General features: G+C 43.5%; 2 protein-coding genes across 12 annotated transcripts in view; one reads left to right on the forward strand and one right to left on the reverse strand.

Annotated features, from left to right (window-relative positions):
• Positions 1 to 3,520, forward strand: part of usp13 (ubiquitin specific peptidase 13) — a 45,177-nt gene extending 41,657 nt beyond the window's left edge. For 5 of the 7 annotated variants that reach the window (XM_054790025.1, XM_054790026.1, XM_054790027.1 and 2 more), the window contains one exon: positions 672 to 3,518. In XM_054790025.1, coding sequence (XP_054646000.1) covers positions 672 to 768 — 97 coding nt within the window. In that variant the 3' untranslated portion in view covers positions 769 to 3,518. Of the gene's footprint in view, positions 1 to 671 lie in introns of all 7 variants that reach the window. The other 2 variants (XM_054790030.1, XM_054790029.1) reach the window with 2 other exon arrangements.
• Positions 3,017 to 21,041, reverse strand: part of pex5la (peroxisomal biogenesis factor 5-like a) — a 102,539-nt gene continuing 84,514 nt past the window's right edge. For all 5 annotated transcript variants that reach the window (XM_054790035.1, XM_054790034.1, XM_054790036.1 and 2 more), the window contains 6 exons: positions 20,780 to 20,923; positions 16,544 to 16,614; positions 14,101 to 14,319; positions 11,426 to 11,591; positions 10,353 to 10,510; positions 3,017 to 9,633 (listed from right to left, as the gene is read on the reverse strand). In XM_054790035.1, coding sequence (XP_054646010.1) covers positions 9,432 to 9,633; positions 10,353 to 10,510; positions 11,426 to 11,591; positions 14,101 to 14,319; positions 16,544 to 16,614; positions 20,780 to 20,923 — 960 coding nt within the window. In that variant the 3' untranslated portion in view covers positions 3,017 to 9,431. The remainder of the gene's footprint in view (positions 9,634 to 10,352; positions 10,511 to 11,425; positions 11,592 to 14,100; positions 14,320 to 16,543; positions 16,615 to 20,779; positions 20,924 to 21,041) is intronic.

Below are 21,041 nucleotides of genomic sequence, written 5' to 3' on the forward strand. Positions count from 1 at the left end.
GTATATAGAGCAGGGGTCACCAATGTGGTGCCCGCGGGCACCGGGTAGCCCCCACGACCACATGAGGTGCCCGCAAGCCTGCTTTTCATTCAGGTTTCCAGTTAATAATGAAAGAACAGTAGAAAGAAATGCATTGTGAAATACAACATGTGAGTTGTGGACACCAGCATTTTGTTCATGTTCTGGTAAAACAAGCATATTTGCTTTGTTTGGGTTTAAAATAAGCTCTGAAAATAAATGTTACAAAGATGAGTAGCTCTTGGCCATTTTCATTTTGTAAAAGTAGCTCTCACAAGGACAAACCTTGGTGACCCCTGGTCTAGAGTATATAGAGTACTGTATATAGAGTATATAGAGTAGAGTATAACTTCCAGTATGTACGTATATGACTTACATATGTTTTTCTTGAAAGATGCTAGAGTATATCAAGTATGTCGAGTATATCGAGTCGAGTATAACTTACTATACTATAACCGGTATTAGAGCACGTATATGACTTGCATATCTCCATCATAGAAAAGTTGCGTCCTTTCATTTTTCACTGTGGCCCCCTGGTGGGAAATAGTTTGGACACCCCTGCTTCAGCTCAGCCTTCTTTGTTTTGTTGCGTTGTGGGGCGATGAAGACACTCTGAAGTGTGCAAGAATGACTTGAACTGCTGCGTCCCGCAGGTGGGTGATCTACAACGACCACAAGGTGTGTTTATCAGAACGACCTCCAAGAGACTTGGGCTACATCTACTTTTACCATCGACTGGCCAGCAGTTAAACCCGTCCTCAAGCCCCGCCCCCCCATGAACCACTGTCTTTTCACCTGGGAGACTGGCTCCCAGCAGCAGCCCCCCCCCCCCAGTCAGACCATCTGCCTGCCTTGCCCACGAGGTCCGTGAGGAGCAAGTCTGGTCCCAAAGGAAAGCGATGTGCTTTATTTGCTGTTTGCTTGTGTTTCTATGCTTTACTTCAATGTGTGCACGTGCGCGTGCGCGTGCACTGGGACGTGTGCAATTTCTGGCGTGTTCTGCCCACAAAGCGACCCAACGTGTCTGATGGTTATCCCTCTTGTAGGCCTTCAGGTACGTCCTGTGAATGTGAGGTTCATCATGAGTCAGCCCGGCACTGCCAGTGCTGTCACACAACACAACTGCTTCATTTACACTTTATTTCCCTTTAGGAGGATTTTTTTCCCCCATTTTTGGGAAATAAAAAAATAAATAAAAATCCTAATAAAATCCTAATAATACTAGTAAATATTTTGACTTTTGATAAAGTCATGAATGTAAGAACATTTCAGCCTGAGGGAGAAGCTGCTTTTATTTTTTGTTGCCTTTTTTTGGGCCGCATCATCGCTCAACCCCGACCCACTTGCACCTGGAAGACTTTTCACAACTGAAGTATTTTCCTTCACTCAAAGCACTTTTTTTGCACCTCGTTCTAACCGCAGCCAGAAGGAAGTTCATCACAACCAAGTATATCATTTCTAAATATGAATATATTCTAATATATTCATGTTATACTTATATATATATATATATATATATATATATGGAAGTATATCATTTATGGAGCTAATACGTCACACCACTGTATGCACACTGGAGAAGCAGCGGTGCAATCAAACTCTTCTCCTCCTGAACCGCAGCACACAAAACAAGGAAGCTTGGTGACAACATGCACCCCTGCTGTGTCTCCTGTGCTATTATTTATCTGACAGATACTCCACACAGGGGCGCTGTTGTTAACCCCCATACGTCAGACTGACTGAACATTTGCAAACCCCCCCCCACTGCAACTTTTTTGTGTTTTGTCGTATCTTTGTAAAATTTGGTACGCACCTTCAGGGCCCCGAGAGGCACGTGTTTCCAATTTGAGCAAGATCGGTTGAAAAACACGGCAGCCATCGAGCAAAACATCGTACTTAAGTCGCCACTGAAGGTCCATTTGTGTGGCGACCATATCTCCTTGGCCGTGAATGCTAGGACGTCCTCCACAGCATTCTCAGCACCACCCGCGGGGGGGCGCCACACGTGTCATTTGCAGTCATGTGGGAAAAAAAAAAGTGCTCGCTACTTCATTTGGACTCTCTTACTGCTACAGTACAACATCAGTCTGATGGCCGACAGCGAAGAAGAATGCTTCTCCCACCTGGAACTACTTTGCTTGATCTCAGACATGCAAACAGTCTGTTTTGTGCAACCAACACCCCCAGCATGGCGACGGCCTGCGTATGAAGCCTGAATGAATGTGAACTGCTGCCCACGGTGCTGAAACCCTTCAAAGTTTCCTCAATTAGTGGCCTCCGGTCCGCTTGACGCCACGTCCCAATTGAGGCGTGTAGCAATAAACTGTGTAGTAAAGGCCTCCCTCTCTAATGAAGGCCTTACCCCCAACAACCCCACGCCTGCTACTACGAAGTGTGAGGAACTATGCCAGGAAATGCGGTACTTTTCCGAAAGGGGAGTTCTGCAGGGCTCATGTTCAAGTCCCTTCTTGGCCAGCCCAGTCATGCAGGGGCCTCAAACTCACACTAACTACAATCACAACTACTGCTACTTAATAAACAACAACTACGTCACCTCAAACAAGTACAGCCATCGCTCGCCATGTCGCACTAACCATTTCTTATATGTCTTATTTCCTCTTATTATGTCTACTCTAAGCCTTTAACTTGGGCAACTTCACAAAACAAGTGCCGCAAAGCATGCTGGGAAGCATGGAAGCACTCCCAGCATGCTTTAAACTGAATTCCCATCAAGTAGGATGGAATATTTTGGTAGTTGGAGCATAGAAAACCAGTTTACACTCCTATCTTATCATGTCTCCTATATTGGGCAGTAGGAGTGTAAAGGTGACTATGGGGGTGTTATTTCATGTCCAGAAGGCTCTACTCATGTTAAAAAGCATGCTTTAACTATCAAAATATTCCATCTTACTTGTCAGGAATTCACTTAAGTGTGCCGGAAGTGCTTCCATGCTTCCCAGCATGCTTTGCGGAACTTGTTTTGTAAAAAGTTGCAAAGGTTAGGAGTTGAGGTGATTGTTATTGTGATGTAGCAGTAGTTGGTATGTGACGGTCCTGGCCTTATTCCTTCCCCGAGTACCCCATGCGCTCCACCCCCCTGCAGGAGTGGTTTGTCTTTTGGTCTTTCCCCCCCAATCTCAGGTGTGAGCGGGTGTGAATGCAGCACACGTCAATGATGCGACACCTCAATGCAAGTCTAAACCGGATGCTTCCACTGACGTCAGCGTCTGCTTCGTCTCTTTGAGCTTTGCCCCCCCAGCGGTTGTTTCCTGCCACTGTTGGCATGTGCACTAAACGTTGACTCTTTTTCTTTTCACTCAGCTAAACGTTCAAGCGCTTCTTTTGTGCCAATTCTTTCTTTTTCTGTCCTTTTGAGGCGTACGCGGATGTGGCGTAGCCGTGAGTGAGTACAGTCATGCCGCTGTGCTCGATGGCACTGTTAGCTTACTGTTTGGATCATTTAATAAACATTTTGTCCAGACTTGCTTTGGTTTGTGCTTTATTATTTGTTTTCTTGCTACATTTTGCTTGGATATGCGTCCCTCGGAGGTGAGGAGAATGGCTCCCTGGGGTCACACCTGTCTTCGATTTGGATGAGGCTTCAAGTTCGCTTCAGCTGGGAACTTCTGCTAGCCAGCAACGGCCGTCTCCCTTCTGCTATGCTAAGCTAATGTTCTTTGTAATGTTTGAGTTGTATCCTAAGACGCCCAAGTTGCAAATGAGCTGGCGGCCACAACTGACCCCCCCCGGCGGCACCGTGGACGACACAAAAGACACAAAAGCAAGGAGTGCGTACGTATAACAAGTGTTTATTCTGAAAAGGTTACTTTCATATTGTTGATTTTAAAGGTTCTAAAGCGTTGGAGGTGATTCTACAGGGGGGGTCACACGTAGAAACACCTTCCAGTGTTGGAAAACATGATTCCTTCATGCGTGATGATGCACGGACCAACACAACGCAGCTAAATGCTTTTTGTACACAAAATACTGAGCACCCTCCTCGACCCCAAGCGTGAAGCACATGCGTGTTCCATGAACTTCTTATGGATTCTTCTACTCTTATGATTTCCATCACGTGGATGCACTTGATCACATTAGTCCCAGAATATTCCCAGAATATTCCCAGAATATTCCCCAACCTCATTTTCCAACTTTACTTTTGTGTAGCTTCTCAAAATATGAACACTTAGAAAAGTACCTTTTGTTTTCTTTACTTCAAGCCAATGCTGATAAAATGACTTTTTTATTCTTGTAAAATTGCAATCTTTTCTCTATTTTGACTTTATTCCTACAATTCCAGCTGTTTTTTCATTGATGCAGTTCTTTAAAAGTGTCCAACTATTTCAACTTTCTTGTAAATTTGTTCTCGTAATTAGAACTTTATTTTGACTTTATTCTGTAACATAATTTTTCACGCAACCTCATTTTCTCCTATTAAAAAGCAGCGGTCTGAAAATGGCCCCCAGGCCGCACTTTGGACACCACTGGTTTAGTGTCTTTTTTCAAAGCAGTACATAAAAATGATTGGCCTTCATTTGAAAAAACACTTCTATCTATAAGAGGATGAAGACGTGTTACGCCAAAAAGTGGTCACTTTCCGTCTTATTAACAGGATCAAGTATTTTTTGATAAAAATCGTAAACGATATACGGTATTTAGAGCCAATGCTGGCGTTTTTTGGCTTGTAAATGATCCCTTTAGTCTTGTAAAAAATAAAGTAAAGTTGCTCAGACTAAGACTTTATTCCTCCAGAGATTACAGGCTTGTTCCTCTCATATTTACGCAGGTATTACATAGTTTTCCTAATATTTAGACTTTAGTGTCTCTTATTATGTTTTTTTTTTTGAGCATTTGCTGCTTTTAGATGTCATTTCAATGCAATCGCTGGAATTTTTCTTCAGTTTGTTATAATTTGTTTGCATTGTTCCAATAACGTCTCTGCAGTGTCACTCGGCCGCTATGTGATTGCACTCCTACAGCCTCCACGTGATGAAGTGATGAAGTGATGAAGTGATGAAGTGCTGTCAGCTTCAGCATTTCATGATGAAGTTAATAGTTGGGGTTCTCAAGTGTTTTCAGTAGTTTGTGTAGAAGTCATACAAGTACTTCCTACCAAGATACAGTACGTGTGTGTTGTAGCAAAGCTCTAGCGTTCAAGCTTCAGCGTGCGCGTGCGTGCGTGTTTGACGTTATCAGCATCTCGTGTAGCATGGCAGCGGATGAAGCCGTTGAATACACTGCTGTTCGTTGCCTTGCAAAAACATTGCCAAGAAATGGAATATGTCACGAGAAACCAAAGCAAGCAGACGTTTCTCATGCGTTCAAAGATCTAGCATGCAATGGAGCCCGTTTGCGGTCCTCAGGAGCATGCGCGCTATGATAGGTCACCTGAGAGGGTTCATCAAGTCTGTTCTACCGAAAAACAAGAAAAGCATCGCTCAACGGTGGTTTCTTTTTAAAAAAATAACTTCTTCGTTCAAGCAAAACAAAAAAAAGCAACCTCTGCAAGAAAACTAGATAGTATTTTGTACATTTTGAAAAGGGACATCATCCTGTGAGTGGCTTGCGTTGGGACATGACCGCTAGAATGAGAAGAAGAATGGGCTATCTGGCAACATCAGCATGAAAGCAGAACGCCAGGCGGCGTCGAACCGGCACATCCTGGCCATAACTGAGCCCATCGAGCAGCGGGGACGGAGGACAAATGTGTGGGGACGTCCTGGTGGTGTCACCTGACGGTGATCCATCCTCAAAAGATGGAACGCATTCAAGTCGACGCACTCGGACAACCGCTGCTTGCACGTTGACTTGCAGGCGATGGAGGTTGGGGTTACTCTCAGGGCGTTGAATCGAACGCAGATGGACTGTTCGGGTTGTCTTGGCAGCCGTTCATCACTTCACGCTCGAGACCGGAGGGGGAGGTCTGCGACACGCCCTCTCCCCACACCTCCCACGCTGTCCTTTTCATTCCTTCCGAAAGGATTCAAACATTTAGCCTCTAGGAAACGAACGAGTCACAGCCGTCTGGGTTTCAGGCGTGTCTGTGGTCATCGCTAACGACTGTCGTTGGCTGGCAGCGGCCCCACTCCGTTACAGCGGGCCCATTTTATCCACAAAAGCCGTCAACTTTGAAAATCAACATTTTTGATGAGCCAGTCGACACGAACGCGTCCGACTAAGCGGGCTGCACCGTATAACCCAGCTAGCTACTCCCCAGGAAAAACAGGCTTTCTGGAGCGTATTTTGTTTACTCTCTCACTGTAGGAAGTACAAATCCATTCATTCCACCTTTTGGACTTCACTGAAGTAAGCTCAGCGGTTTTAAAGAAATATTTTCTTGATTTTTCCCAAGCTGCTGCGCCTATCCTGAAGTCTTCCGGGCACCCCGCCCCGCTCTTCTGGACCACTGACATCATGTAGCGTGGTGTTCATTACATCCACAGTAAATAGAATTGGGGGGGGGGCACTAAAAATAATAATTTTCTCAACATAAACGAATGCAATCTTTTATGTTCCACCAGATGGTGCTGCATCTTTCCCATTCAAAGCATGCAGCAACCATTCTCTGCTTTCTACTGTTTCTACTGTGTGTGTGTGTGCGTGTGTGTGTGTGCGTGTGTGCGTGTGTGTGTGCGTGTATGTGTGTGTGCGTGTGTGTGTATGTGTGTGTGTGCGTGTGTGTGTGTATGTGTGCGTGTGTGTTTGTGCGTGTGTGTGTATGTGCGTGTGTGTGCATGTGGGTGTGTGTATGTGTGTGTGTGCGTGTGTGTGTGTATGTGCGTGTGTGTGCATGTGTGTGTGTATGTGTGTGTGTGTACGTGTGTGTGTGTGTGTGTGTGTGTGGTATAAAAACAATACCTATACTTACAAGTTTGTGATGTTTGAGTAATCACTTTTTCCCAGATAATAATGATATATATCATTCATTTTAAAGGGTTCAAAACCCCCAAAATAACGACCAATTTATGTACGTATATTTCATGTGGGAATAAATAAAAATGAATGTCAAGTAAAATAACCAAAGAAATGTATCTACATATTTTATTTTCATTTTTGAAATAAAATGTATTTTCCTGCAGCTTGAGGCCGTTGGGGACAGAAGGGGGATATTTAAAGACGCTTTAAACGGACTTCCTACATTGAGAGAGGAGATGCTCACTGAACCTCCATTGTGCAAAGTAAAGTGTGTACTTTTGTCAAAGGACACCTTTGGTGGCTGAAACACGACCATCATGTCACCACAATGAAGAAGAAAGGTCCCACTCGGTAAACGCCGTGTGTCCATCGCCTGCGCTCCCTGGTCACCGTTCCTGAAACTGAGTAACGTTCCGAGGTGATTCGTTCCGTTTCCCTCAACTACGGCGAGCAGCGAGCTACTCTGATAGCGCGGCGTTGGCAAACGAGGCCAAAGACGCTGCTTGGGGCGAAAAGACACAACAGGTCGCTTAATGGATCGTGCTCGTGTGCGTCTTCGGTGCTGGCTTTATCTCCTGTTGTTTTGTCCCGCACAGGTGTCCTCATGAAATACTCGTCCTTGTTCAACCTGCGAGCACACGGCCGTGCGATTGGGAAGATGAATGGCCGGCGTGCGGAGCTCTGGCTTCCCCTGATAGCATTCTGAGCGAGACAGAGATATTTATTTCCTTTTTGAAGGGTCCGCCGAGGCAGACGGCATGACAAATATAAAAGATGACCTTTTGCATAGGTATCAGAAACAAACACCCTCCCTGCCCGGAGCCCCCCAGGGCTGCAGCCACGCCTGTCAAACACCAACGTGCTGAGATTAGCTACCATCTAGCTGGAAGGGAGGACGCCAGCCCGTCTTCACTGGCTGACTTTACTTTCAGACACAAGACGGAGGGGAACTTACTGACCTGCTGTGGACTTCTTCCACAAATACAAGGTTGGTGCAGCAGGAGATTATGGCTTTACTGCCCCCCTCCCCACCTGGTCCTTGCCTCAAAGCAAACCTCCTGTCCTCCTTCCTGTCCGAGCTGCGAGACTGGCGCTCAACAACGACTCGAGTTTCACTGACTCGAGGCTACTTGACAAAAACCCGAGGTTCACTGACTTGTGTGCTCAATGATGACTAGAGTTTCACTAGTCATGAGTGCTCGATGAAGACTCGAGTTTCACTGACTCACGGGTGCTCGACAACCTTGTTTTACAAACTCATGGTGCTCGACGAAGACTAGCGCTCAACAAAGACTCGTGTTTCATTGACTCACGGGTGCTCAACGAAGACTCGAGTTTCACCTGACTCACGGGTAGTCGACGAAGACTAGAATTTAACTGACTCGCTGTTGCTCAACAAACTCGTTTCACAAACTCACGGTGTTCAATGAAGACTAGTGCTCAGACTCGACTTTCATTGACTCACAGGTGCTCGACGAAAACTCATGATTCACCAACTCACAGGTGCTCGATGAAGACTCGTGATTCACCAACTCACAGGTGCTCGACTAAGACTGGAGTTTCACTGACTCACGGCTGTGCGACGTAGACTAGTTTCGCTCGACTCACTAGCGCTTGACGAAGACTCGAGTTACACGGACTCACGAGTACTCCACAGACTGGAATTTCACCGACTCACGGGTGCTCGCCGAGCATGTCTATAACTTGGCTGTCAAACTGGTGGAAGTTGTGGCTTTGTGACGAATGACTCACGTGAACGAAGTACCCGATTCACTGCAGTGAGTGAGTCATAAGAACCGGACTGAATAAGGGATGGTGTCCTGATGATGAAGGGGTTTGTGTTGCGCAGCAGGAAGTGAAGTGAAAACAAAAGCGGGACTGAGAGATTCCAAGCAGACTGAAGACTGAAGAGGGGAAGGCAGAGCGATGCGATGCAAAGGATGCCGTGGCTTCGTGTTGTTGGTGTTGCCATAAAGCGAGCATGAGTAAATGTTGCGGGCATGCTTTTGGAGTAAGGCTGACACAACCTGGCTTGCACATTCCACGTGAATGCAGGAGGTTATCTGTTTGTCTCAAGTGCAAAAAGGGAGACTTTCTGAAGTCATGCAGGAGCATTTGTCCCCGTTTTTCCAAAAAGGAAGCCGGGAAGAGAAATGGGTTTTTCTCTCTGAATCCATTCAAGAGCCGTTCAGAGAACTGTGTCCGTTTTCCCAAAAACCTCATCTGCTGTTTGCAAACGTGAGCGTTCCGCCGCACGAGCCCGTCTTTAATTGCTGTGTTCTCTGAGGCATCGCTCATCCAATCCATCACATCAAGCACTTGGAAGAACCTGTCCTCACCGCCGGCGGCGCCGAGATAACTGGGGTGAAAGACGGAGCCTCGTGCGTTAAAAACTCAGACTGATATTGCTGGCGCTACGTCCTCATGTGTCCACTTTGGGTGTTGAGCTACTGGCTAGGGGGAAAAAGGATCTGCAGGCGTCACTACCTCAGCATTCCTCACATGTCTAAATTAAAGGCTCGCATGAGAAGATCCAGGTCGCCAATGTTTGCAGCCTGGAAGAGTTCGGGTTGGTCCATCATGGATAAAGCTATCCTGAGGGCGGCCCAGATGTTTCCAGACATGACCTGGTGGGACTGCTGGCGACTCCGACTTTTCCGCTGAAGGCTCAGGGCGGTCAGGAAGTTGCTGGCCGCCTCTCTGGGGAAGCAATGACAAGCGGAATCGCTTGTGATTAGTTGGCCGTCAGCTCACTCTGTTCCCGCTCAAAAACCAGAAAACATTCTTAACTGTCGTACGAGCGCGAACGGAAGCATTTCCTTAGTTGCTGCGCTCGAACCCAGGTTAACAACAGTACCAGTTTTTGTTTTGAATCTGACGGTTTTTCAAAATATGTGAATAAATCATCGCTGTTTGGTGGTTGACTACGCCTTATAATTAGTCAAAAAATCACATAAATGAAGCATTTTAAGGATAAAAACGGCTAAAGAAAGTCAAATACAAACATAAGGCACTCGGAAGACTCACTCAAAGACGTTTATGTAGTACTCTACACTGGCCACTAGGTGCCACTGCAGGAAGTACCGTACAGAACAGGAAGTAAATAAACGAGGAACTCTCCCAATTTCTCCCCATCTATGTTTTATGTCTTATTTTCGCTTATGTGTACTACAACACTAACCCTATAACAGTGTCAAGGTGACTATAGGGGTGTTATTTCCTATCTAGAGGGCTCTAAGCAACTACGCTGTAACTATGAAAATATTCCATGTATAAATAAGTGAATTTATGGTAGAAATTCACCTATCACGGTCACGTCCGGAACCGGTTAAGCACCACAAACGAGGAGGACGGGACTCGATGAGCTGGTCCACACAGACGGGTTCAAACGTCCTTAATTCCAGCCCCGTACAGCTCACCTGTGCGCGCCGAGGTTAATGCAACTGATTCCCAGGTTGTAGCGGGATCTGATAAATCCGGGCTGTAGCTCCAGAGCTCTCGTGTACGCCTCCACCGCCTCCTCGCTCCGGTCTCCGTTTGCCAGCGTCGCCCCAAGTCGGTTCCACAGTAAGTAATCCTGGGTGAAATATACACACATATTTAGATATTTGTGTTTTATCCCTTAGATTTGAATCATTTGCTTGGCAAAACATCACGCAGTTACATTTTTGCAGTGGGGGGGTGGGGTGGGGGGGACATCAATAAAGTCTTTGGCGTGTGGCACAGCTCCCTGCTAACCTTAAAAGGGTAATTTAAGGAGAACTGAGTTACATCACTCAGGGTGTCCTTGTGCTTGTTTCCCACCTGGAGGCTCACATGCACACAGAGGTCACGGTCTACTACAGTACGGGGGGGCCTTCATCTCACGGTAAGCCTTGCAGTGGGGATATAATGATCTCCTTTTGCGTTCTTCAGAGATGGTTTCCCAGCAGGGGAGCACGTATTACCAAGTCAAATGTGGGAGGGGGGATTTAACGGTGACTAATGTTTGTGTCACCCTGGGACGTCGTGGGGGAGGACAGAGACAGATTTTCATGAAGGTGATGCAAAAAGTTTGCCTTGGATTGATGTTTTCTGGCGTTAGTGCGAACGAGTGCTGAGCAGATCTGGATCGGTGTGTGTCCCGTTGAGGCACGTTGCTGGGGGGGCTTGGAGCCAAATGACGTGGGACAGCCTGCACTGCATTTGTCTTCACTTTCAGATGATAAACACACAACCTGTGTCTACTTGGACTTCTATCAAAATAAAATACTACTTGTCCCGTTCGTCATGTAGCCCCCCCAAAAAGCACTTTGTGCATCAAAGGGACAGTTTTCCTGTTTTGACATGAAGCTGTGTGACTATACAAGATGCACCCTGACTACTCCTAACGTGTCCATGTTTCATTTCTACAGCGTTGCCCCTGTGCAAGGTGCTGTTTTAAAAATGGCTGCTGAAATGTGAGGGGTGTCCTCACTTTTGTGAGCGGAGCGAGTGAATATTAACGAGCTACCTCGGGCCGCACTGACAGGGCCGTGTTGAAGGCCTCCACCGCTTTGTTGAACTCGCCGCTGAGGTTGTAGAGCACCCCGAGGCCTGTCTGCAAGTCTGGGTCCACGGTGTCGGAGTTGTGCTGCGCTGCTTCCAGGAAGAGCTCCTTGACCTCTGGCAGCATGGCGCTGTGGACAACGCATGCTTGGATTAGGATGAGCCATGTGACTGCAGGAGGCTGCTTATTGCGGAGCGAGACCGTGAGTGGAGAGAAAAATCGAATTCAATTTGTTGAAGACTTTACAGATTTATTGCGCTGAAAGAATCGTCCTGTCTTCCCTCCCGCAAGGCCAGGCATTACTAGTGGATGGAAGATAGGAGGTACAAGAGAGAGGAAAAGAAGAAAGCAGTTTACCAGGCGGGTTAAAGGCGAGGGATGGAGTGAGCAGCAGAAAGAGTAGTCCAGATTCCACATGGATTAACTGGAACATGACAGTCATTGGGACGTACCTCTATCTCCTCACTTTGACTAGAAGATTCATGCTTTGATAGACTGCTCTTTTTCCTCAGGAGAAGATTTAAGCCTTCGCTATCTGATGTACAAAGCTTAAAACCCTCATTTTTAACGGCTTAAGATAGAAGCGTCTCTTCCTGCTGCAAAGAGTGAGGGTGGTTTGGAGAGGAGGAGCAGGAGGAGCAGGAGGAGCAGGAGAGCTTCTGGTCTACATGAGTTCCATTCCTACAACGGCGATGGAAGTCTGAACTTCTACCTACAGGACATGAACACCTCAGGCACACAACAGTAATAATAAATACAGCAAAAAAATGATGAAATACAAGAATTACATGAAAAATAATAACTCCTTACTTTGAAAATAATAAAGACACTTACTAAATGTAATGTAGTACTATTATGATGTATTATTGTTAATTATGTGTTATTGCACCACACATTAGACGTGATCTGTCCCATATTCATTTATGTCTTTATTTATTTATTATTTCTCGTGTCTTGCCCGGGTGGTTTAATTTTATTTTGTAATTTAAGTGATTAAGTTCATTATGCCTTTTTTGCAGAGCTGCTGGAAATGTCAATTTCTCTGCGCACTGGAAGGGGCGTTGCAAGGGAGGGAGAGACAGGATAATGAGACCACTACACTGCTTAGTTATCCTCCACGATGGTGATGATGCCCAGGCCTACCGACGTGTGACTACATATTACTCCGACTATGTATTCTTATACACAGTTAGTTATTTTTCTTTTTGTACAGTATTAATCATTTATGGGAGCGCGTTGTAACTACGAAACGCCATAGCCCGAAACACTGTAACTCCAAATATCACAACCTGATAACCCAAAATGTTTTAACCCGAAATGCCACAACCTGAAATGGCATAAGCCAAAATGGCACAGCCGGAAACATCTCAACCTGAAGCGCCATAACTGAAAACATCACAACCTGAAACCTCATAATCCGAAACGTCGTAACCTGAAAGGCCATAGCCGAAAATGCTGTAACCCAAAACGTCACAACCCGAAAGGGCAAAAGCCCACACGAGAAGCTCCTGTACCGGCAGCGGTTCAGAAAGAGTGGTGCTTCGTCAGGCTAATGGAAGTCAGAGTAAAAGAGATGAGCTCAGAAATATCTGCTGAGTGTGCAAATGTCCTGTTGGTCAGCGTCTGAAGGATCCAATCACGTTGTGGCAGCTGCCTCGATTGAGCTGACATTCCAACATCACAGCTGACGGCAGGATGGAAATGGAGCCTTTAGACTTCACACTGACAACCTTTCAGGAAGGAGTTGAAAGGCAGAAAAATAGCAGTTTGAGAGAATAAAGATGCCGCTTTAGGAATAAATCAGCATAATATTAGGAGCGTAAAAGTTTTCCTCTGCTAACCAGAAAAAGTCGCTAGCTTTGTCGCTCGTTTCTTTTTTGAGAACCAGCAAAATAAATAAATAAAGCGACAAAGACTGATCCCTCTTGCTACGTCGTCTTATTCTCTAGCAGGTCACGACTTTTCCCCATTATTCAAACTTGCATTGCAACTTTATTTTGGTGACGTCCTGACTTTATTCTCAGGATTGTGCCTTTGTGTTCTTCTAACGTTCAGACTGTATTTTTGTAAAACAAATCTTCACCCACATATTACGACTTATTTCTCCAAATTTGACTCATGTGACAAGTTTTTATAGTTGTACAATTAGTTTTTACACAGAAAGCAATTCTAAATGCATAGAAATGATGAATGAAAAGGGATAAATAAACATTCAAGGTTCCTTTTACCTTCCTTGAAGACGTGATTGTTGCCAAAGACACGATGTGGCTGCGAGATCAACACGGCCACCAACTTCCTGTGTTGCCATGAGTTATTTCTTAATTTCGATAAGGTGTTTCTACCCTTCTTTATCAAAATGCTGCCATTTGCAACTTTCCTTGGCTCCGTTTTGGCTTATTTTGCGGCCGGGATCAAAAGAAAAGCAGAGACTTGGGGCGATAAACCCCAATGAATTCCAGAAATAACTCATGGCAAAACAGGAAGGCGGTGGCCGTGTTGATGTCTCTCTGGAACGAATTAATTGGATTTACATGATATCTTATGGGAATGATTGATTTGGTTCGAGTACATTTCAGTGAGAGTCGGACAGATTTGTGACGCCAACCGAGGTTCCACCGTAAAAAACTGAGGTCGAGTACCTTTCGTGCCTGCCCACGTTGGGCGCTTGCGACATCCTGCGCTGGGAGTTTGGCGAGCCCAGCAGGTGGTTTTTGCCCTTCAGAAGCTGCTTGTACTTGGGATTGTGTCGCAGCCAGCGGAGCAGGGCCTCGCAGGCGTCGTAGCGCATCCCCGTGTTGGTCAGGCTCACCGCCAAGGCCATGAGGGCCGCGAGGTTGTTGGGGTGGAGCTCCAAACATCTGCATGATGACAAGGACATGGCGGGGAGGTGAGGTCACTTGCGGGTGAAGTTTGTTGTGCATAGAAAGTGTCCAGCAGATGAAGGGGGGTTGTTTGGATGAACATCTTGGATTAGTTTAAAGATAAAAAGAGGAGCCAAAACAAGATTTAGCAACATGTACTCATGTGCCAAGCTCTTAATCTCTGTCAATCTCACTGCAGAAAAACGATTTCACTCCTCACCCCGGTGTGTTGTAGGCTGTAGGTGAGGGTCACGTGGGGTTTCACTCAAATCCTCCCCCCAGTGTGATCCCTCCCCGTCTTCATTCCACACCACAATACACCACAAATGTCCTCCTTTCATTTGACGTGCAAATGGATAATATGAAACTGAAGCGGGAAATAATTGGATGCCTGCCATTTACTGCGTTGCCATCGCAGCTCCGACGGGACTGACGCCAGGTAAACATCTAATCGGACTTCATAGCAACACACGGCACACAGATGGCAGCTGTTACATAACAAAAACAACCTGATATTTCACTGGTGGATTAAGCACAGTTCGGACCAAAAAAAAAAGTCTTTCTAGTAATTTTGTTTACTTGGAATACGCTGCAGCAATGATTTTAATCTTTTGCTGTCAGCTGTTGGATATTTATTTCCATGGCGGGGCTCTGGTTGAGTTCTGTGGACGGTTCACAGACGAGGGCATTCTGAAAGTGAAACAGTGGAACCCGCTGGACTGTTTTTCCTTTAACGCCTCCGTTTGCATACAATCCACGGTTATCATACACCAGGGTGCGTGTTATTAATTCACTGCGTATTTTTAGCACACCCTGCTAGCATCGTTAGCTTTAGCTAACAAAATTGCAACCGGAACTGAAAGTAATTTACGTCGCTTGTCTATGATGTCATCAATGGTTGACGCTGAAAAATGTCAATACAAAACATGTTTTTATAGGTTTACAATTATAGTTTTATGTGCATAAAACAATTCAAAATGAATCGTTATCAACCACCACCACCACCTTCCTGTTTTGCCATGAGTCATTTCTTCAGTATTCAGTAGTGTTTCTCAGCTTTTTAAAATGCTGCCACTTATGAGAAATATATATATATATATATATATGAGAGTCGGACATATGTATATATATGAGAAATATTCAATTTTATTCAATTTTATTCAATTCAAGAAGTGACTCATGGCAAAACAGGAAGGTGGTGTTGAATAGGTAGGTGTCGTGCCTTTGGCAACAATCACATCTCCAATACACACACAGACACCACCTGCCTGTTTTGACATGAGTTACTGTATTTCTTGTATTCAATAAGGTGTTTCTCCCCTCAATGAGCCAAAATGGAGCCACATAAACTTGAAAGTGGCAGCATTTCGAAACACTATTGAATTCAAGACATAACTCATGGCAAAACAGGAAGGTGGTGTTGAAGACGAAGGTGTTGATCTCACTGACACATTGCGTCTTTGGGAACACTCACGTCTTCAGTGGAGGTAAAAGTAGCCTTAAAGGTTCATTCATCCCTTTCACTCCTCATGCGTATGCATTTAGAATTGCGTTTTGCATGTAAAACTATAACAATGTGTTTGTGTTAACATTTCAACCACGGATGGCATCACAGCTGACTTCAGGTTCCGGTCCACTTTGTTCACAAGCTGTGCTAACAAGGATGTTTGTGATAAAAAATACACGAAGAACACAGTCGGACTCACGCATCGTATTAACAACACGACAACCCGCGCCATATTGTATGCTAACCGGACACGTTTGCAAATCGAGGCTAAATTTTCGACGTTAATGGAAAAAACACGCTAACCGGGGCGGACACTAGCCGAGGTTCCGCTGTATTTCTCATTGGGAAAAATGTCTTCGGCTGGAGTGGGACCTTCTGGAAGGAAGTAATGACGCTAACCAAGGTTTCACTGCACTCGGCCTCACTTGAATCTGGTCACTTCTTTGTAAGATACTGTGTGTTTGTTTATCTGTTTGAAATCATTTTAAAATCAAATAAAAACAAAACAATTAGCTGAATACCAAAACAGTGGGATATTCCATTCATTGATGATGAATTAATTGGTGTATTTCTCAATAGTTCCGATTTTTTTTGTCCGAAATGTAACCGTTCATCTCCCGCTGATGCAAACACTACATGCTACACTTCCTTAACATCTGAGAGAAGTTGATATCAGATGATATCGTTTATTTAGTCATGTCTGAATGTGTTTACCTCTGGAGGGAGACGATGGCCGCCTGCTCGTTTTCATTTTCAGCCTGGGTGGTGCCCAGCACCTGCCAAGCCTGCAGACAAGCAACAAGGTTACAGCAAGGACAACTTGGACGCACGTGCTTTCGTTTTGGAAAACAAACAGAAACCAAAAACTTTCCATTGTACTTGAAGGTATGGAAGACCGTTTCTGCCACTGAAAGAAAGATAAAAAGTCAAAATTATGAGATAAAAAGTTGAAATGAGGAAAAAAAGGCAGAATTATCAGAAGTCATAAATATGAGAAAACCGAAATATGAGATAAAAAGTCAAAATTCTCACATAAAAAGTAATAATTATGAAATTCAATTATGAGGAAGTCAAAATTATGAGATAAAGTCACAATTGTGAGAGTCATAAGTATGAGACAGTCAGTCAGAATTACGAGATAAAAAGTTGAAATGATGGGAAAAAGTCAGAGTTATGAGAAGTCATAAGTATGAGAAAGCAGAAAATATGAGCTAAAAAGTCAAAATTAGGACACAGTTGAAATTATGAGATAAAAAGTCACAATTATGAGATAAAAAAGAATAATTGTGAGAGTCAATTATGAGAAAGTCAAAATTATGAGATAAAAAGTTGAAATGAGGGAGAAAAAAGTCAGTTATGAGAAGTCGTAACTATGAGAAAGCAGAAATTATGAGATAAAAAGTCAAAATTATGAGTCATAAGTATGAGATAAAAAGGCAAAATTCTGAGATAATTCAAAATGAGAGTCAATAAAAAAAGTCAAATTCAAGAAGTCAAAATTAGGAGACAAAGTCAAAATTATGAGATAAAAAGTCATTACACAAAGATTAAAAAGTCAAAATGAGGGGAAAAAAGTCATAATTATGAGGAAGTCACAATAATGAGCTAAAACGTCAAAATGATGAGACCCTCCTTCACTGGAGCCTCTGTCACATGACACTTGGCATGTGCAGTTTGTATCGCCATAATGTCGACTTTTTATCTCACGATTACGATGTTTTATTTCATAACGTTGATGATAATCTCGTAATCAGGACTTTTTGATCTCGAATTTTTATCTTATAATTTGGACTTTTCATCAAATGTATTTTTTGTTAAGATTATTGCACTTAATTGGTTCCTGACCCGACCGTGATGAGTGAATTCCCTCAAAGTAGGATTCCTTATTTATAAATGGAATATTTTGGTAGTTAGAGCATAGAAAACCTTCTAAATAGGGTTTTTAACATGATTAGAGCCCTCTAGACATGAAATAACACCCATAAAGTCACCTTTACACTCCTATTACCCAATATAGTAGACATCATAAGAGAAACTAAGACATGGAAAACCTGTTAAGCACCTTCTAAATCTGCTTTTTAACATCATTAAAGCCCTCTAGACATCAAATAACACCCCTTGTAGTAGACATGATAAGAGAAAATAAGACATAAATGTGTGTGGTGCTGTAAATATGTTTCCTAGGGAACGTCGGAGGTAAGCCTGGTGTTCCGGCCTCCAGTCTGGTGCTTGTGTGTCTCAGCCAACATTGCAGCAACATTACTGACACCTAGTGACCAGTGTACAATACTACAGACCATCACCACGTTTCTGAATGAGTCTTCTGAATGCCTTATATTTGACTTCATTCAGTCATTGTTATGCTTGAAAAGGCCAAAAAAACCAAGTAAAGTTTGCTTAAATGTGCAAAACGGTGACAGAGTGAAGCTGTGAAGTTCCAAGCGGGAACAGTCAGGATTAGTGGAAGGAACCTTTTCCAACAAATATGGGAAAACCTAAGTTTTCAATGGTAAAGAAAGAATAAGAAAGATGGAAGTTTGCTGGGGAAAACGGGAGGGTTGACAGGTACAAGGAATAGAAAGAACCGGATCAGATTAGATTAGATTAGATTAGATTAGATGTGATGTGATGGACTTGTAAAGAATATCATTCAATAAAAATGAAAATGTAAAAGACACAATGAAAACGTTCTACTCATCCAAAGGAGTCATTTTGAATCCACAAAGTGAGATTAAAAGATCAGCGCCGTGTAAAACCTCCCTCTAAAAGCCGTAAATGCTAAAGGCTCATCCCTGCATACGCCCTTTTCTTGTTGTTGGTGCACTCTTTGAAATAAAAGGAGAAATCATTTCCTCCGGGGTCTTCGGAGAGCGCGGCAGCGAGCCACTAAGCGCCCCGGGTGGAATTTTGGAATCGTATTAGTTCCATACACTGAGGGATTATCCTTTCCCTGCAAAAACTGGCACATTGCTGCGTATTCCGGGGGATTGGGAGAGCGCTCCGTGTTGCAGGCTTTGCTCTTTCAACCTGCAAAGAGGTCACTCTTATTAAAACAGGGTGAGAAAATGAAATGGGCTATTATTCATCTCACCGCTCAAATGGAAATTCTCATCACGGCAAAGACCAAGAGGGAGCTTTTTCTTACAGTAAACAACTCAAGACAGAAAAAAAGCCCTTAGCCCCTAAAGGCAATCAGCGTTGAGCCTGTGTGCGCCGAGGACAAAGAAAGTCCTCACAGCTGGTGGTCACTGAGCCATTTGGTCCTGGTCAGCTTGGACCCGACTTTCTGACTTTCTGCACTTTATTTAGATTTGACGTCCTTTTGTCTTTCCCTTTACATTTCACCTTTAAAGACTCTTGCCTCGGTCAATCTCACCTGTGCGACTGTGCTGTTATTTTTTCATTTTGGGACTAAAGTCACCTTGAAAAAAATAATCTATTTTCTACTGTAAAAATGGCCAAAATAACACAACAAGTAACACGTGTCACTGACAATATGTAATGTCACGGGCAACACTATTTTCTGCTAATTTATAACCCGCAAGGCATGCTGGGGAGATCACACGCACACACTACCACAGCAGGACGTTACCCAGCATGCCTTGTGGGTTACAAACGACGCTATGGTTATTTCTTAGATCATCATTATTTTAAAATTAGCATCATTTGTTCATGTGGTTTAAAGTTACAGGGTCTGCGCACATGAAGAAACGTTTCTGTAAATGTACCCGTTTAGCATGCTTTGGCTAACTTTTAGCTGCATTTTAATGAACGTCTGCAGCAAAAAATGAAAGCATGCAACTTTGACAGGTTGATATTTGGAAAAGATCTGCTAAGACGTTAGATACGACGTATACACGGTATTTCATCTCAGCTTTGTCACGTGGTCTTCAATGATATGAAATCATGCACATTTTCATCTACATTTTGTCCTCGTAATGTTATGACTTTAATTCCCATATTCTATCCCAACTTCATTTTCCAAAAGTTGCAACTTTATTTTGTTTTGTTTCTCATGTTACGACTTTTTAAAGAAACACATAAAAAACCAACAAAACATTTCAACACTAAAATGACATCATTTTCCAGTTTATTTTTGTAAAATTCCATTTTTTCTGATGAGAAATTCTCAGTGTTTTGACTTTTTTCATTTCCGCTGTTTTTTTTTGAATGTTCTATTTCAACTTTCCTCTTGTAAATGTTCTTCTGGTACTTATGACTTTATTCCTACAATATTTGGACTTCATTGCCACGTTACAACTTTTCCCCAAAATGAATTGTCCAAAAATTCCAAAGTTTTTTGTTTCTCATATTTTCATTTTTTTGTTAACATTTCAACTCTACGCTGCTAAAATGACATCATTTTTCCTCATAATCTTAGTTTATTTTCATAAAATGACATTTAGAATACAACTTTGTTTCTCTTAATATTTTGCCTGTTTTTCACTCCTACTGATTTTTTAAATCAGATTTTCAAAATCCACTTCCTTCTTGTCAATGTTCTTCTGGTAATGAGGACTTTATCACCGTAGTATTTTCACTTCATTCCTGTAACATAACTTTTCCCGCCACCTAATTTTGCAACTTTGTTTTTCATATTCCGACTTTGAAAAGAAACATGTTTTGTTACTATTTCAACTTTATTCAGCTAAAATGACTGTTTTTCCTCATAATATGAAATATATTATGCAATATAATTCCTTATTCTTGTAAAATTATGACTTTCTCTTGTTAGGTTGCAACTTTTTTCTCTTAATATTTTCAATTTATTATTGAAAAATTACTGCCCATTTCTCAATTTTTGCATTTTTTGCCTAAATGATATTTCTAGAATGTGCCACGGGCCAATACAAAAATCAGCCAGAGGCTGAAAGTGGTCCCCGGGGCCCCACTTTGGACACCCCTGACGTACTGCGACAAAGGAACCAGCACGTGTACTTTGTGTCTCACCTCTGAATCGTGAGGGTCCTGCAAGACGGCTGCTTCCAGCAAGAGCACGGCGTTTGGCAAGTCTCCTTCTCGAGACTTCTTGAGCCCCTCCTCGAATGCATTAGGCAAGTCCTTGTAGGGATTATCCGTGTGGAAGTAGTAACCCTGTCAGCAAAACAAAAGAACAAGAAGAAAGAGCAAGTTCAGCGGCGACGTCAGATGCAAAAGCAGCAACTAGCGTCCTCCACGCATTGAGCGCAAGGAATCGATCTTTTCGTGCAAC

The sequence above is a fragment of the Dunckerocampus dactyliophorus genome, chromosome 10, assembly GCF_027744805.1.
Source record: "Dunckerocampus dactyliophorus isolate RoL2022-P2 chromosome 10, RoL_Ddac_1.1, whole genome shotgun sequence".
Taxonomy (NCBI): Eukaryota; Metazoa; Chordata; class Actinopteri; order Syngnathiformes; family Syngnathidae; genus Dunckerocampus; species Dunckerocampus dactyliophorus.